Raw genomic sequence first — 16387 nt, 5'->3', positions numbered from 1 at the left:
CCCCACCCCATCCCAGCACTGGGTGGGGAGGTGGGGTCCCTGGGCTGGGCCAGGGGCCTGGATCACCCTGGCTACCCCCAGAGGGATCCGTGGGGCCATAGAGACCCTCCTATCTCCCAGTCTCTCTGTGACTCTGTCTCTAAGCCCCCACCTCATCTCTGTTCAAGGTGCCTGAGCCCCAGCCTCACGTGACTGGGCGGGACTGATCGTGGGGAAGGGTTGGGGGGATCGAAGGGCAGCCCGTTGTCCAGGTGATCAGAGGCCCAGCACCTGGCAGGGGTGCGGGTGGGGGTCGGGTTGGAAAGAAACTCAGAGGGAGAAGAAGAGATACCCAGAGACGCGGCCCGGCCTCCGAGGGGCGTGGGCCCCAGGAGGCGGGTCCGGCCTGGGGGCTGGGCCACCGCCGGGTTAAAGGCGGCTCCTTCCCCGGTGCCGCTGCTCCCGGCGTCGCACGTTTGTCCCCGCTGTGATGGCCTCGTTGCCTCTCCTGCCCTTCCTGCGTCTGCTGCTGCTGCTGGAGGGCCCCTCGGCGGCGCGGGAGTCCCTGCTGGGAACACTCCCAGAGGGGGCGGCCCCCTGCAAGGTAGGGACGGCGATAAGGCCGGCGGGCCAACGGGGACCGGCGCCCAGGCGACAGGCCGGCGGCTCCTCCTCTCTCCCCAGGCTTCTCCAGGGAAGACCAGGGTCCAGAGGGGACGCTAACCCGGGTCGGTGCCGACCCCATCCACTTCAATCCTGACACTGTGGCCACACTCCTTTCCCTTTCGCTTCCCCATCTGGAGTCTGAGTCGCTCGGCTGTAACCCGGATTTCCCCGCTGCCCCTCCACCCAGGGTGCACTGAGCACCTACTGTGTACATCTGGAGCGGAAATCAGTCTCTTCTTTCATGCCAGGGGAAGCCCAGACAAGCTAAGCAGCCTGCCTAAGGCTACCCGCTCTCATTAGGTGCTGCTTACTGGGTGCCTTTCTGCCCGGGAAGAGCTCGCGTGTTTCTGGTGCGGAGTAAGCAGATGCCCCGAAGGCTGAGCGACTTGCTCACAGACACCGCCGCCCGCCACCCCTCAGCTGTAGCCGGAAGTCAGCACCTATTAGGTGCCGCCTCTGCAGTAGCCTTGGGAGGAGTTCAGTGGGCCCGCTGAGGGGAAGACTAAATAAGGAGTCAGTGGGGGTGTAGGAGCTTGCTCAGCTCAGGGCCAAGTCTCCAGGGATGAAGTGGCAACAAGTGAGCATGCATTGGCGGTATGCACCACAGAAGGCAGGATTGACAGCAGTGACCAGAAATGTGCATGACTTGAATTCTTACCACCTGCTGTCCCCCTGGGTGAAAAGTTTCAGCTCACCCAGATGGAAGCAAGACTCGTGTACACATTAACTGCCTACTGTTTGCAAATCTTGTCACATCCATTTTGCAGACAGGCTGAGATGTAGGAAGATTTAGAGATGTAGTAAAGCCTCAGAGTCAGAATTCCACCTGGCAAGTTCTGGAAGGAGTGGGAGATGGAGCACCTACTGTTTGCAGCTCCCTTTCTGCAAGAGAACCAAGCAGGGCTGCCTTTGATTCATACCCCTTCCTCCCGCCCAGGCTGGTGAGCTGTGCCTGAGAGCGCCCCTGGGGAAGTCAGACCCACCACCTGTCAATGTGAGCCTCTATTATGAGTCACTATGTCCCGGCTGCCGATATTTTCTGGTCCGAGAGCTTTTCCCAACGTGGCTGTTGGTTCAGGAGATCCTCAATGTCACGTTGGTGCCCTATGGAAACGCAAAGGTACGTGGGCACGGGGGAAACTGAGGCACGTGGCCAGGGGAGGAGGGCAGGGGAAGGAGGTGGGCTGCCAGCACTCATCCCACTGCCTTTCAGGAACAAAACATCAGTGGCAAGTGGGAGTTCACATGCCAACACGGGGAGCAGGAATGCAAGCTTAACAAGGTGGAGGTGAGCAGCCCCAGAGTTCCCGGGTGGGGAGCACCGAGGCTGGGAAAACTATCCATGATAAGGAAGGTGAAAGCGAGGCTCAGAAGGGATTGGAACCAGCACTGTCCTCTGCCTGTTTGCCCTCATGTCATCATGTCTTCATTTTTCCACTTTGTTAGTGGACACCCGTGATTATTCCCAGAGTGGTCTCAGGGTGCTCTGGGCCCCCCTCACATCCTTGCCTGCCTGCCCCCAACCCTAGGCCTGCCTGTTGGACCAGCTAGAGAGGAACGTGGCCTTCCTAACCATTGTCTGCCTCGAGGAAATGGATGACATGGAGAAAAATCTGAAGCCGGTGAGCAGTGCCCCCCTCACTCAGCTTGGGTTGCAGGGCCCTGACCTCCCTGCATCCAGACAGACCCAAGTTCAAGTCTTTACCTTGATGGTCACTCTCTGTGCAGCCCTGAGAAACTGGCTTCCCCTCTCATAGCCTCAATCTCTGAATTGAGAGGATGAAGATCTTCTGGGGACGTGGGTAGATCAGGGAGGGCTTCCTGGACAAGGTGTCTCTGAGCTGGGCTTGGATGAACAGGAATGAGCAGGGACATAGATGATGATCCTTCTCTATGGGAGTGACAGGACAGGACCTCTCTCCCTGGAGGATTATGAAAAGGAACTCCCAGACGAATGACTCATCTGCCCCAATTGTTTATTCATTCATCAAACATCTGGGCCACCCAAGAGACCTGGGCCATCCTGAGACACCCCTAGCCCTGCACATTCATAGTGGGGCTGGGATAGTGCAAAGGAGGAAGAAAGGTGTTTCTGGCAGAGAGAACAGCATGTATGAAAGCTCTGAGGAAAGTGAAACACTGTAGGGATCAGGGGCTGCGGGTCTGGTCTTATGGAAGACAGGAGCAACCTGAGCTCCTGCCCTGGGGGCTTCCAATTAGGCATGTATTAAGCACCTACTACTTGTGGGCATTGCTGCATCCCTGTGAACCCAACTGTCCCCCGTTGCCAGTGAGGAAACAGAAGCTTGGCTTGGCCAGGTTGGGGGAGCAGTGCTGGTTTGGGGACCGTTGGGGAGATAACAGGGAGGAAGCTGAGGCAATGCCCCAGCTGACCAGGTCCCCCTCTGCCCTCAGTGCCTGCAGATCTATGCTCCAAAGGTGTCCCCGGACACCATCATGGAGTGCGCAATGGGGGACCGTGGCATGCAGCTCTTACACATCAACGCCCAGCTGACAGACGCTCTGCAACCACCCCACGAATATGTGCCCTGGGTCGTCGTCAATGGGGTAAGAACTCTTGCAGCCCTCAGGTCAGCCCCCAGGCAGATGGGTGTGCCCACTGATGTGGGAGGATTGATTGATGTGCCCACTGATCTGGGAGGCAAGAGGCAGGGGCCAGACTTGGGGCCATTTGCAGCCCCTTCTGGACCAAGCACGGATTGGTTGAGGCGGGTGGGACTTATGACCTCCTGTCTTGCTTGTGTAGAAACCCATGAAAGAGCAGGGTCAGCTTTTACGCCTCGTTTGTCAGTTGTACCAGGTAAGCTGTATGGGGACCAGAGGGATTCAGCCATTGCGGGTAGGGTCTCCTTTCAGGACCCCAATTCACGGCCATCTCCTCCAGGGCGAGAAGCCGGATGTCTGCCAAATCATGACCAGTTCCCACAAGGAAGTCTGTTTCAAGTGACAGCCAGTGCCCCGGGAGGGGGCTGATGTAGGAAGAGAAGGATCCCATCTGCCCTCGTTTTCTGATCTCCAACTCTCAACAACCACTACTCATCATCTGGTTAACTTCTACACATTCCATTAATCCGGGACTCAAAATTTTGCCCCTAGATCAAGAATCTTGCCCTACTGAGAATGGTGCTACATCGAAACTTGTTCAATAAACACTTCTGGATGTTGTGATTCATTTGCTAAGGCAGCAGATCCCCTTCTTCTGGATTTGCACAATGTTGGGACCCCTGAGAAGACCCCTGTCCAGGGGATGCAGAGCCAGATGGACATCCCTAGTCCCACGGTGGGCAGCAATGGGCCAGATGGAGAGGCACCAGGGCTAGAGAAGTCCAGAGGAGGAGTGAAGGTCCTGCACTGGGAAAAGGGACATTGGGGCTGGGGTTTTGAAGAGTAACTAAAAGTTCATTAGGCAGAAAATGTATTCATTAATTCAACAAACATCCCTAGCTACCCCTTTTTGCTGACCCTACTCTGGGTGTTATGGGTTGAGCTAAAGAATGATAATTGGGGCCAGGCAAGACCAAAGGATGGGACAGGAACCTTGTGCCAGAAATTAGAAAGAATGTGTTCACTAAGGGGATATCATAGTGTTCCAGGAAAGGGAATAAGTGTGCAGAGATTCAGATGGCAGCAAAATTTGGACCTAGAATGCCAGGCTTAGGCACCTGAGAACAACAGGGCATGTTACAGGATAATTTTCAAAGAAAGGAAAAATCGTGATTCTCATACTGATGTAAAATGAATACTTGTTAAAGATTTTATTGAATTCATGATTAATGAAAGAAACCGGTCAGATGTTCAAAGAAGATACAGGTTTATAGATCAGAAATATTGAAATGATTGTGCAAAACTGCCTTTTTCACAGGGGCAGGGGAAGAAAGAGTTCTTTTTTTTCCCACCCAGCTTGATAATGTTTTCCTAATTTTAATACAGTTGACCCTTGAACAGCATAGGTTTGAACTGCGTGGGTCCACTTATGCCCGGATTTTTTTTTCTCACTAAATACCTACCACAGTTCTATGTGATCAGCGGTTGATGTGTGTAGCGAGAACGCTGAAGATGTATTTGCTTAGCAACTTACAAGTATACAATACAGAACTATTAACAAAAGTCACTCTGCAGTATTCAGGTCATCCTCAGGACTTACTCATCTTACAATGAAAGTTTGTACCCTTTGACCAATATCTCCCCATCCCCTACCCAAGCCCCTGGCAATCACCGTTGTTCTGTTCCTATGAGTTTGACCATTTTAGGTTCCACATACAAGAGAAATCACACAGTATTTGTCTTTCTCTGTCTGGCTAATTTCACTTAGCATGACACCCTCCACTTTCATCCACGTTGCCACAAGTAGCCAGATTTCCTTCTCTTTTTTTTTATGGCTGAATAATATTTGAGTTGTCCCTTTCATTAAAAATAATCTCAAAGAAAGATCTTCCTTGGCTGGTCTCATGGGATTTGCTCTGATTACACAGGTGCAGCAGGCGTTCAGTTTGCTTTACTAGAAGTTTCCATAAGGAATCTCAAACTTCAAATCTAAAAACCTCTATCATTTGCTAACTCAAGTTTCACTTGCAGTATCTCTGCCTTTTGGTGAATTTTTCTCTCCTTTGATGTTCCCAAATTATCGCAAGGATCTTGGTTGGCCAGATTAGACCTGTAAGACTGACCCTGCAAGCCAGGGACAAGCCAGTTTTCCTGTGAGGGTTTTGTAAGCACTGGCTCCTAAAAGCCCAACTTGCTTTCTTGAAATTGGCTGATGAAATCTGTATAAGGAGATGGTCTCTCTTTCAGGAGGTGAAGTGTTAATTCCGCCACCTCAGCCCAATCCTGAGAGTGGACTGGATTTTGGAACTCAACTCCAAAGAGTAGGGAAAGTGAAAAATGCTAACTTGACAGTGGAGTAGAGACACATGGCAGACTTCCCCCAACCACGTGAGCCATGTGAGTCAGCGGGGTAAGTCGTGTGCATATCACATGCCCACATGTGATGCAGAAAAGGTAGTAGAAGTAAAATCTTCCTCCACCTTCTAGGATCCACAGCTGAGACTGACACACAAGACAGATTCACAGGGAAAAAGCATACTAAATGTATTTACATATCCATGGGTGTCTTTGCAAGAAAAAGGAAGCCCGCAAGACTTGTTATTTATGAGGCTGTACAGTGTGTCAATTGCAGGAAAGCAACTAAAATACATGGGGAGACTAAAAGAAGATGAGTTATTTCAACAAGATGTGTTTGTACAGATTTCTCTCAGCCTTGATTTCCTGTCTCTGGTGTTAAGAGTGTTTCTTCCTCCTAGTACTGGGAGGGCACCTTTCCCATGGGAATTTTATCTCCTGCTTTCAGGAAGAAAAAGGAAGATCCAAGAGCCTTTAACTCAAAGCAATCAATCTGCCAGAGCAGCATATTTTGGGGTGGTATGTTCTGAACTACTTCAATGGAAACACACAAAATCACAGGTCTATATAACAAAACCTGTTCCCCCTGGTGGGCACAAAATTCTTAATGGATTCTCCATTGTTTTTCAGCCACAAACCGGTAATCCATTGATAGATATTGCCAAATGGTCAGCCCATGAAGCTAAATACCCAGTCCCTGATGCCACCAAGCCAGTGACATTAGCCATCATAAAAGCACCAAAAACAAGGCATGCATTTATAGAAAAGAAAACAAAAATGAGAAAAATAGAGAACTAGCAAAATTCTCTCATCCCTTTGGAGGTGCCAGAGCTTCAGCCACCGTGAAGTGCACTTCTCTGTTGACAAAGTTTACCTGACTCTGTTCTGTGAATCATAATTTGACTCCCCACTCACCCACCTTTTTAACCATTTTGGAAGTTTTCAACCAAAATGCAGTAAAATCTAGAGCCTGGAATACCAGTGAGGTATTTGTCAGCAATAGGAAATGTTGAAGGACAATTCTCCCAAAAAAGGTAAAATCATGACTCTCATACAGATATAAAAATGAGCATGTGTTAAAAATTATTGTTAACTTGTTATTAATAAAGGGAACTGGTCAGGTGTTAAAAACCACTTCAAAGGAGATCCAAACAACAGACAAAATAGGAACAGCAAAATGAATGTACAAATGAAGGCATAAAAATTGGGGGGAGCGGCTCTCCACTTGGTAGAATTCATTTGCATGTATATAGGCAAGAATTATTTTTCGCTGTTATCCATTATTACCACTGAGTTTATAAAATATCTCCCATAGAGTCAAAATCAGAAAACCCTAAACGGTGTCCTCTAACACAGGGCAAAAAAAAATTTTTTAAAGGCCATATTGTTAATAGTTTCGTTTTTGCAGACCAATCTTTGTTGCAACTACTCACTGTAGTGAGAGCAGAAAATAAATAAATGGGCATGGCTATGTTCTAGTATAGCTTTATTTATAGACTAGAAAATTTGAATTTCACATAACTTTCACATGTCCCAGAGTATTATTTTGATTTTTTTTCCTCGACCAATTGAAAAATGTAAGAAACATGCTTAGCTCTTGAGCCTTATCAAAACAGGAGATGACAGATTTTGGCCCCTAGGCCATAGTTTATGACACCCTGTTCCTGTAGGTAATGCATAGGTTTTCGTTGCAACTCACATTTTCCCCTACAGGAGATAAAATGGGGAGATAATTGTTCCTGCAGCAGCACAAATTTGCTGTAAAATGTCTTAATGCACGTAATGTGCCCAGAACAGTGCCTAAAGTTTGAATTATTATTCCTCTGGAACTAAGGTCAGACGACCAGCTATAGTCAGGACCAAGGTCAACGTCTAGACAAGAATCCCGGTGGCCTGCGCTCGCAGCAGAACTGTAGCTCCGCCTCCACTTTCCTCAGTCTTTGAGGGATTGGACCTCCGCCCCGGTAGCTATCATAGCCACAGGTCCGAACCCTTTCTCGGGAATTCCGGGAGAATCTGCAAAATTGGAGGGCAACTAGACAGGAGAACTCGGTAACTAAGATTGGCCATCTCAACGTGAGAGGCAGGGCGACAGTCAGTGATTTGCCTGATAGTCTGCGAGGGCCTCCGATTGGCCAGTGCACTACTGGGCTGAATATGGCGAAGGTTACCCATAGGCCAGAGCATAAAGGGGCGGGACAACGAGAGTCGAAGTCAGTAATTGGCATGCGCGTTGTGGCGCGAAGCCTATTTGTGATTGGTCCGTAAGGCGCAGAGGCGGTGTAAGGCTTCGTTCAGCTATTGGCCTGGGAAGGGATACCGGCCTTTTATTGGCTAATGCCTCTCGGGGCGGGTAAAGTGAAGCAGAGAGCGGTTAGCGATTGACTGGCGCTGCTTGGAGAGGGCGTGCAAATCGCGCAAACAGCGTGTGATTGGCTAACACGGCGCGGGATGGGCGCCCCCGCTGCTGCGGTGACGCGCGATTGGTCGGCATGGGCGGGGCGGCCCGGTGCGCCGGTTCCTGGGTCCCATCCGCGATGGCGTCCAGAGGCTGGCGCTGGGTGCGCGGCCTATGGGCCGCGGGGCAGCCCCTGTTCCAAGGCCGTGCGCTGCTCGTGACGAATACGCTGGGCTGCGGCGCTCTCATGGCAGCCGGAGATGGCGTGCGCCAGTCCTGGGAGATCCGCGCCCGGACGGGCCAGAAGTTCGACCCGCGGCGCTCAGGTGAGGGGCTGGTGCTGCTGGCCATTGACTCCGCAGGATCTTTGGACCCGACCTGTTTCGGAGACCCGTGAACTGGACCCTCGCGCCCTGACCCTTGACCCATGGCCTCAGTCCCTGGCAAGACCCTTGACCTCCGCGTGCACCCTAGGTAGCGCATCTCCGGGTCTCCGTCCCCTCCCCAGTGGGGTCTTCATTCCCTCCAAGATGTAAGGTTTCTGTCCGCTCCTATCCTGGGGATCAGGTCCTTACCCACCACCTCGTCTGCTTCCCTCCTGCACTGAGAGACCTAGCGTTGAGCACGGGATGCTGCATCCGGGGCTGTTAAGGGCGCAGCATCTGGCCCCAGCCAGCCTGGAGTCGCGCCCTGGCCCCATACTTCCCTACCCGCTGTGCCTTTGTTTCCTATTCTGGAAAATGGGGCGATGGTAGAACCCTCTGACAGGGTGGTGAAGGAATGAGGCAAGAAGATGCAAAAACAGCCCTTGGAACATTGTCTGGCGGTGGGACTAATAATGGAATACTACACGGTTGGGCTCTGGAAGCGAATGAGGCTAACCCGGTCTTAGCCAGGAAGGGAGCGGATTGGGGGATTTGCTGGCCTGACGAGCCCCCGGCCCCCAACTCTTGGATTGCCCACAGTGAGCATGTTTGCAGTGGGCTGCAGCATGGGCCCCTTCCTGCACTACTGGTACCTCTGGCTGGACCACCTGCTCCCTGCATCCGGCTTCCGTGGCCTCCCAAACGTCCTCAGGAAGGTTCTCATCGACCAACTGGTGGCCTCTCCCACGCTGGGTGTCTGGTACTTCTTGGGTAAGGAGCCATGTGAGCTTGTGCTTTGCCCCTTATAGGTCAGGAAGGGCAGAGCCAGCTTTGTATTAAGAAGGAATCAAAAATGCACCTCCTGTGTGGGTGGCCCTGGACAGGAGGCTGGGTTACAGTGGTAATAGGACAGACCCAGTGGAGGCAGGTGTGAATGGCAGACTCACAGACAATGGTGCTAAGTGTAGGAAGAGTGAAGACTGATGGGGCTGCCCTGGACAGTGGTTGGGAGGGCTTCCCAAAGGAGAGGACGCTCTGCTGAGACTTGAAGAAGGATCCAGCAGGCAGGTGGAACAGCACGTGCAAAGGCCCTGAGGCTGAATGGAAAGGAGCTGAAACTGGGGTTAAAGGGGTACAGTCATTCCAGCCTTTGGCTCTGGAGACTCGACCATTCCTTGCCCCCCCAGAGTCAATTTCCTTATTTGTAAAGGACTGGTAATAAAACAGCCTCTGCCTTGGGAGAGGTGTGTTTCCATACCTCAGGGTACGTGTTTATTCATAACCCACCTCTCTCCCTAACTGGGACCTAGTTATTCTGCTGTTTACCCACACCAACCACTCTCTGTGTGCCCTTCCCACTGCAGGGCTTTTAAATGTCCTAGTCCCTCTGCTTGGGACACCCTGTCCCTCAGGGGCTCCACCCTACCCTCTCTAGTACTCCCCATCCTCTGACACTCTCATTTCTTGGTTTCCTTCCTAGGCATTGGCTGCCTGGAGGGCCAAACCCTAGGTGAGAGCTGCCAGGAGCTGCGAGATAAGTTCTGGGAATTCTACAAGGTGGGCATGCCTGTCCAGGCCCCGCCTATTCCTTCATTCTCCACCCCCTTGCATCTGTCCCACCTCTCCCTTTCACAGGCACCCCCTTTCAAGGCCCCACCCCTCACAGCCACCTGACCCCACCAGATCCCTCCTGACCCCGCCTCTTACTACATTTCACCCCTCCCCATAGGCTGACTGGTGCGTGTGGCCTGCTGCGCAGCTGGTGAATTTCCTCTTCGTGCCCCCCCAGTTCCGAGTCACCTACATCAACGGCCTGACACTGGGCTGGGACACGTACCTCTCCTATCTGAAATACCGGGTGAGCGCAGTGGGCAGACCAAGCACCCAGGGGACTCCTGGGGGGCCACATGTGTGAGCCCCAAACAGCTGTACAGCTACCCTCCAGGATGAGGGCCTGTGACAACCTGCACCCTATGGTGGGTGGGCAGGGAGCAGATGACCAGTATGGTGAAAACCAAGCCCACCTCCGCTGTCTGATGTGACCTCAGCCAGGTCCCTGCTGCATCTGTCCAGTGAGGCTAACTCCAGCCCCAACGGGTGGAGGGTTCTGTGAGGAGGAGCCCTGAGGGATGAACAGGGCTTGTAACCAGACCCTCTTGTGCGGACAGATCCCAGGCTCCCAGACACATCCAGGCTGCATGGCCCTGGGTACCACGCAGACTGAGCTGCCTCGTGCTCCAGCAGGATGCCGGACAGGGCAAGACTGATCCTCAACTGACCAGCTGCCTTGGGCTGGAAGGGGAACATGTTCCTGGGCCAAGTTCTAGCTCCACCCTGATACCTGGGCATCTGGTTGGGCTGCCCCCTCCAAGCCCACTGCCAGGCTTCACTTTGGGGAAACGAACAAACAATGAAGATGGACAATCATCCCTCAGCCCTTCTAGGGGAGCCTTAGTGACTGGCAACAGATGTTCCATCCTCAGCCCTGGACCCCAGCCAGCCAGCCAATCCCAAGCCCTTAACACTACTGTGGGCTGGGCTCTGGGACCAAGGTGGAGACATCGCCCATCCCCTAGGTGCACAGCCAGTAGTTGGCCCCCAAAATCTGGAGCCTCAGATAGGGCTGGGCAACCTCCTGTCCCATCCTCTGGTCATGGGCTGTGGAGATTCCATTAAATTCTCTCTGAAATTGACAATCTTGTGGATGGCCAAAGCCCGCACTGGCATGCTGGCACTCAGAGGGACACTGTGTCATCCATTCGCTTTATTGGGGGTATGTAGTGTTGTCATATCTCCCGGGGGAATGAGGGGCATGTTTGACACTCATGATGTCAGAACAGGTCTGGCGGGGGGTGTCCCAGGGTGGTGAGTACCCACAGCAGTCCCCTTTCCAAAAAAAGGTACAACCATGAGGCCAGTAGCCAGGCAGGCTATTTCCCGGCTCTCACCCACCCCGTGGTTCACGCTGAGACTCCTGCAGCCACCTTGGCCCACTGTGTCACAACTAAGGGGCTGGCAGGCCTGGCTACCTCCCATTACTCGATCAGCCTGCCCTGGGGTGTCATCTGGCCCCCTCTCCAAAACTGATACCTGTTGATGGGGGTGAATTTATAAAAAGGTGGGGTCTGGGGAGAAGAGTGAGCAGTGAGTTCACAGGGCCACAACACGCCACTGCAGAGCGGGAACAGGGCTGTATGTACAGGGTGGGGCGCAGAGTGGGTGGGGCGTCCGAGCCCCTGGGGGACATCTCCAATAAATAAATAAATAGCTACGATAATAAATAGGGTGATGGGCTAAACTGGGGCAGGGAACTCGCACCCATGGCGAGTAGGGGGCCTGGCTCAGGCCCGGGTGGGGGGGGTGGATAGGCGGCGGGGCCAGGATGGGGCGGGGCAGTTCTCAGCAGGCGCAGTCCTGGTGTGGGGGCGCCTGCTGGTCGGTGAGCTGTGGTCCCTGCTTGGCGCCCGTGACTGCGGGATCGGCCGTGTCTAGAGACTCGGACATCTTTTCGCAGATGACATCCACCAGGCGCTCAAAGGTCTGCTTGACATTAATGTTGTCCTTGGCGCTTGCCTCAAAGAACTCGAACCCTGTGGTGGTGAAAGGGAAGGGTGAGGACCGTGGTCTCCCCACTCCCAGAGACACTCCTCTAAGGGCAGGCAACACCTGGAGATTCCCAGCACCAACTGCATGATGTTAAAACACTGACAGGTCCCGTGGGGAAGCAACACTGGACTGAGTCAGCCTTTATACCCTGCCCCTCTTTCTTCACCCTAAAACTCCTCATTATCCCCAGAGCCCTAGCAAGGCTTACTTCCCTGCTCCCACCATCCAGCCTAGCCCCATTCACTGGTCCTGGCGGCATCTGACACTCAGGTCCAGCCATGCCTTCCCCTGCTCACACACCTTCCATGGCTCCCTACTGCCCTCCGAATAGTCAGGCTTCTCAGCTTGTGGTTCAGGCCCTACACAGTCAGCCACATTTCCTCCAAATGATCCTCATGTTCCAGTCACATGAAACTATTTCCAAAACACACAAGATATTCCCCACATCTGGTTTTTGCCCATGCCATTTCTTCTGTCTGAAAGACCACCCTTTCTTCAAGTACCAGATCCAATGTCCCATTTCTAGGAAGCCTTACTACACCATGCAGAGCCTGGTTCCTCCAAGAACTCCCCAGCCCAGGTCCCTCCCTTTACCTCACAAAGCTGGAAGCTCAGGGGCCTAGCAACACCCACCATGAAGCTGGGCAGTAAGGGTATCAGAATAAATGAGTCACTTTTCCTGCAGAGTGAACTCCTAAGCATCCATCAACACCCACCTAAAACAGCTCCTGGATCAAGGCCAGTTTGCAGAATGTGAATTGCCTGGCTTGGAATCCAGGCTCCACCCTGGCTTTGCTATGAGAACTTGGGTATGTTTCCTCCCCTTTCAGGGCTTGTGTTCCTTTCCTAGCTTATACGTAGGTGTCCAGTCCCACCGGGCACTCACCGAGGTGGTCAGCCAGCTGCCTGCCGCGTTCCGACGACACCACCCGCTCATCCTCCATGTCACACTTGTTCCCCACCAGCAGCACCTGGGCATTGTCCCATGAGTAGGTCTTGATCTGAGTTGACCTGGAGGAGGCCATGACATAGGCAGGTTAGGGCTTGGAGAATCTGAGCTCCACCCCCTTCTCCCCCATCTCCCCCTCGCTCACCCCACCTTCCCATTTATTCCTTAGGGAGGCAGGCTCTGTCCCTCCTCGCTGCCTTTGTCCTGCCAGGAACATTTTCTTCTCTGCACATATCTGCTCCAGCAGTTCACTGATCCTGGGAGTCCTTTCAAGCAGCCTTTCCCACCCTTCCCAGATCCACCCCCCTCAAGAATTTCTCCCTCCTCAACAAATTCAAACGTTTTCTTAAAAATATATCATTACTCTGGGCAGAAATTTAAATGTTGTATTCTCTATCCTATGCAAACTGTCTATATTTTCTGTCCCTCCCAGACTTTTTTTTCCTTACGTGTTTAGAGTTTCATTTTTCCACCTGAAATACTTTTTTTCCCACTACTTTGAGCTGGTAGCACAGTGTTTTAATGCTTATAAATTGGTAGCAGTCTGGGACCCCAACATTGTTATTTAGGTTTCAGCTAAGAGACTGGGGCTCCCTCATCTTGGCCTGCACCCCAGGCCTTGCACCAAGCCTGGCTCAGAAGACCATCCAAGAGCAGGTGGGGGCACGCTCACCAGTCCTGCACCGCGTTGAAGGATTCCTCATTGGTGATGTCGTACATGAGGATGAAGCCCATGGCGCCCCGGTAGTAGGCTGTCGTGATGGTTCGATACCGCTCTTGCCCCGCTGTGTCCTGGGGAAGAAGAAACAGGGACACACATGGAAACTCCTCAATGGAAATGAACTCAGATTGTCTAGTCCAGCCAGCCTTGAGGCCCCAAGGAGTAGGGGCTTGCCCAGAGGCACAGTGGGTCAGGGAGAATGAACCGACTGCCTGCACCATGAATGTGGTACTCAGTCATCCTAAGGTAACTATAGGGTCATTCCTGCATTCATTCAACACGTGTCCCAGGCACTGACCTGTCCTGGGCACTGGGGGCCCAACTGTTAACAAAATGGACCAAAATCACTGCCCTTGTGGAACTCATAGCCCAGGGCAGGAAACAGACAAATAAACACATGAAAAGGAAGAAAATGTATGCTACGTTGGAGGGGTAGGACTGAGGAGAAAAATAAAGCCAAACAAGGATGGGCAGCGTGCGCTGGGGTACCGTTTTAAAACTTGAAGGATGAAGGAGGGAGCCATGTGGGGATCAGGGGAAGGACAATCCAGGCAGGACACAGCCCGGGCAGAGGCCCTGAAGTAGGACTGCGTCTGGTGCCTTTGAGGAAAAACGAGGAAGCTGAGATGGGTATCAGCTTGGCCGGGGGAGGGGTGTCGGTTTTACCTGGAGTGAGGTGGGAGCTGTGGGAGCACTGTGAGCAGAGAAGGGGATTTAGCAGGCTCCCTAAGGTCAGAAGGCGTTGAGGGAGGCGGTCAGAAGACCCTGGGGGAGGAGCCTGCTTCTGTCCCAGGGAATGAGGTTGAGGGTCAAGCTCCATCCGAAACCTCATATAGAACTACATAGAAGAACTTGAAGATGGGAAAACTGAGGCACCAAGCAAATGATGCATCCAAATGATGTCAGGGCTAGGAGAGGACCCAGCTTTTGCTCCTTCTCCACCCCTGGAGAGCACTAATTAGGTACTGAGGGGAGAATGGGGGCACTTTCCTCTGTGTCTCTAGCCCCTGGTACACAGGGTACACAGTAAGCACCTGATAAATGCCCAGTGTGTAATGAATGAATCTAGACAGGAGAGAGACAGGCAAAGCTGGGGCTGCTATTCTGGAGTGGGAGAGCTATGGAGCCAGGAGCCCCCGCAGCTGGACCCACCCAGATCTGCAGCTTGATCCTCTTATCGTTCCGGTAGATGGTCTTGACCTTGAAGTCTATGCCTACAGTGCTGACAAAGGCAGGCGTGAAGGAGTCGTCTGCATAGCGGAAGAGGAAGGACGTCTTGCCCACGCTGCTATTTCCGATGATGAGGATCTTGAACATGTAGTCAAAGTTCTGATCAGAGGATTCCTTCTGCCCATAGCGGGAGTCTGTGGCGGATGCCATCTGGGGGTGTGGGGTATAGGCCAATATGAGAAGTCTCCCTCCATCCCCAAACGCCCAAGCCCAGGCACAGGATGGGGAGAATTTTAGAGTTCCCAGACAGGGACTAGTGTGCAGAGATTACACTTACCCATCAGGAGCCCCAGCACTAATGATGGGGCCCATGGCAGAGGGTGGGCCGTGACCTTGAAAAGCTAGAGGTTTCAGGGGAGGACCTCCAGAGGGAAGGGCTTGGAGACACCCCTGCAGCCCCCTCCAGCAGGCCTGCTCCCAAGGTCTGGCTGTAACCTAAGCCCTACAGCTGTGCCAGGAGGGGTGACTGGCCGGCCCCACCCCCCATCATTCATGTTCCTCAGAACTCAGCCGGGCGGGCGCACGTGCACACGCGTGTATGGTACTGCAGGGACGCGTGTCGCAGTCCTCCTCCCAGACTCCCAGGCTGGGAGAGATCAGGCTGAAACAGGTTCATCACGTGATAAGAGCAGGGCGTGCACATGCTCACGTGCACACAGCAGGGCACACACTCATCCATACACACTTGTGCATATATGAACATCGAACACAGTGCACAGGGTAGAGAGGCAGACAGCTGTCTGCACACCGACATGCATATACAAATGTGCAAACCCACTCATCAGCACTGCGTCCTCCACCCATGCAGCCGAGTACACGTCACCTACACGAGCTCCCATCTCGGTGCATGTATGCACATGGCTGTGCACGCACACGCACAGTCCACGCGTCTCCCTCCACACGCATGTAGCACGCACAAACTTGGGTAGGGACCCCTAAGGGGTCACACGAACATACCCTGGTACACAAGCAAGAATACACAGGCGGGCGCGCACACGCGTGTGCACACCACGCGCACGCGCACGCACGGAGCCTCCCGCGCGCACAGCTTCCCGCAAGGCATTTGCCTCCCCTCCCCCAACGCCGCAGAGCGAGGGGTTGGGGGTTGGGGTGGGGGTGAGGATCCAGCAGGTAGTGGGAGATAGGACCCTACCCTTCCCCAGGCCCGCGACCGCCGCTTCCTTTCCCCCATTTAAAGCCCGCTAACCTCGTCCCCGACCCCAGCCAGACCATCAGTCAAATGAAGGTTATGTAGGTGCTCCGAGCAGAAACGTACCGGGCCGCCCGGGAGCTCACCTTGCCCTGCACTGGTTAGGTGACGACCCTAGCGACGGCGACTTTTTTGGCAGCGGCGGTGATCTGGCCCCCAGTGCGCCGATGTGGGGCTGCGCGGCAGCGGAGGCGGCGGCAGCAGCAGCTCAGGCCCCTGCAGTCCGCGGTGACGTCCTGCAAAGATAGGGGCGGGGCCTCACATGCAGATACGACCGTGACGCCATTCTGGGGCGGGGCCACGCACGGAGCTAAGGCCCTGGTAGTCCGCGGAGCTGTGAGGG

General features: G+C 53.5%; 3 protein-coding genes across 5 annotated transcripts; 2 read left to right on the top strand and 1 right to left on the bottom strand.

The window, feature by feature from the left end:
• Nucleotides 1–370: 370 nt before the first annotated feature.
• Nucleotides 371–3846, top strand: IFI30 (IFI30 lysosomal thiol reductase). 2 transcript variants are annotated; one of them, XM_072947377.1, is made up of 7 exons: nucleotides 373–583; nucleotides 1583–1765; nucleotides 1859–1933; nucleotides 2175–2267; nucleotides 3061–3213; nucleotides 3413–3466; nucleotides 3551–3846. In XM_072947377.1, exons 1-7 carry the CDS (start codon nucleotides 470–472, stop codon nucleotides 3611–3613), a joined length of 735 nt encoding a protein of 244 aa, XP_072803478.1. In that variant the 5' UTR covers nucleotides 373–469; the 3' UTR covers nucleotides 3614–3846. The 2 variants fall into 2 exon arrangements, with proteins under 2 accessions (XP_072803479.1, XP_072803478.1); XM_072947378.1 differs by lacking the exon at nucleotides 3413–3466 and having other exon boundaries at nucleotides 371–583.
• Nucleotides 3847–8039: 4193 nt separating this feature from the next.
• On the top strand, nucleotides 8040–11024 carry MPV17L2 (MPV17 mitochondrial inner membrane protein like 2). Its single transcript, XM_006199168.3, has 5 exons — nucleotides 8040–8289; nucleotides 8929–9099; nucleotides 9809–9885; nucleotides 10058–10186; nucleotides 10497–11024. Exons 1-5 carry the CDS (start codon nucleotides 8058–8060, stop codon nucleotides 10593–10595), a joined length of 708 nt encoding a protein of 235 aa, XP_006199230.3. The 5' UTR covers nucleotides 8040–8057; the 3' UTR covers nucleotides 10596–11024.
• A 48-nt stretch (nucleotides 11025–11072) lies between these two features.
• Nucleotides 11073–16293, bottom strand: RAB3A (RAB3A, member RAS oncogene family). 2 transcript variants are annotated; one of them, XM_072947376.1, is made up of 5 exons: nucleotides 16111–16293; nucleotides 14757–14984; nucleotides 13557–13675; nucleotides 12821–12945; nucleotides 11073–11918 (listed from the first exon to the last, which is right to left on the bottom strand). In XM_072947376.1, exons 2-5 carry the CDS (start codon nucleotides 14982–14984, stop codon nucleotides 11728–11730), a joined length of 663 nt encoding a protein of 220 aa, XP_072803477.1. In that variant the 5' UTR covers nucleotides 16111–16293; the 3' UTR covers nucleotides 11073–11727. The 2 variants fall into 2 exon arrangements, with proteins under 2 accessions (XP_072803477.1, XP_006199121.1); XM_006199059.4 differs by having other exon boundaries at nucleotides 16131–16292.
• Nucleotides 16294–16387: the final 94 nt, after the last annotated feature.

Source organism: Vicugna pacos, chromosome 22 (assembly GCF_048564905.1).
Source record: "Vicugna pacos chromosome 22, VicPac4, whole genome shotgun sequence".
Classification (NCBI taxonomy): Eukaryota; Metazoa; Chordata; class Mammalia; order Artiodactyla; family Camelidae; genus Vicugna; species Vicugna pacos.
This window is presented reverse-complemented; position numbering and strand designations above follow the sequence as displayed.

Bases quoted from the DNA above. Each gene is read 5' to 3' on its own strand.
- MPV17L2 (XM_006199168.3), top strand. From the start codon at position 8,058: ATGGGCGGGGCGGCCCGGTGCGCCGGTTCCTGGGTCCCATCCGCGATG. The intron at 9,100-9,808 runs GTAAGGAGCCAT...TTTCCTTCCTAG, and splicing joins GGGTGTCTGGTACTTCTTGG to GCATTGGCTGCCTGGAGGGC. The intron at 10,187-10,496 runs GTGAGCGCAGTG...TTGTGCGGACAG, and splicing joins TCTCCTATCTGAAATACCGG to ATCCCAGGCTCCCAGACACA.
- RAB3A (XM_072947376.1), bottom strand. From the start codon at position 14,984: ATGGCATCCGCCACAGACTCCCGCTATGGGCAGAAGGAATCCTCTGAT. The intron at 13,676-14,756 runs GTGGGTCCAGCT...CTTCTTCCCCAG, and splicing joins GGATCAAGCTGCAGATCTGG to GACACAGCGGGGCAAGAGCG. The intron at 11,919-12,820 runs GTGAGTGCCCGG...TCACCACCACAG, and splicing joins GCAGCTGGCTGACCACCTCG to GGTTCGAGTTCTTTGAGGCA.
- IFI30 (XM_072947377.1), top strand. From the start codon at position 470: ATGGCCTCGTTGCCTCTCCTGCCCTTCCTGCGTCTGCTGCTGCTGCTG. The intron at 1,934-2,174 runs GTGAGCAGCCCC...CCCCAACCCTAG, and splicing joins GCAAGCTTAACAAGGTGGAG to GCCTGCCTGTTGGACCAGCT. The intron at 3,467-3,550 runs GTAAGCTGTATG...CATCTCCTCCAG, and splicing joins TCGTTTGTCAGTTGTACCAG to GGCGAGAAGCCGGATGTCTG.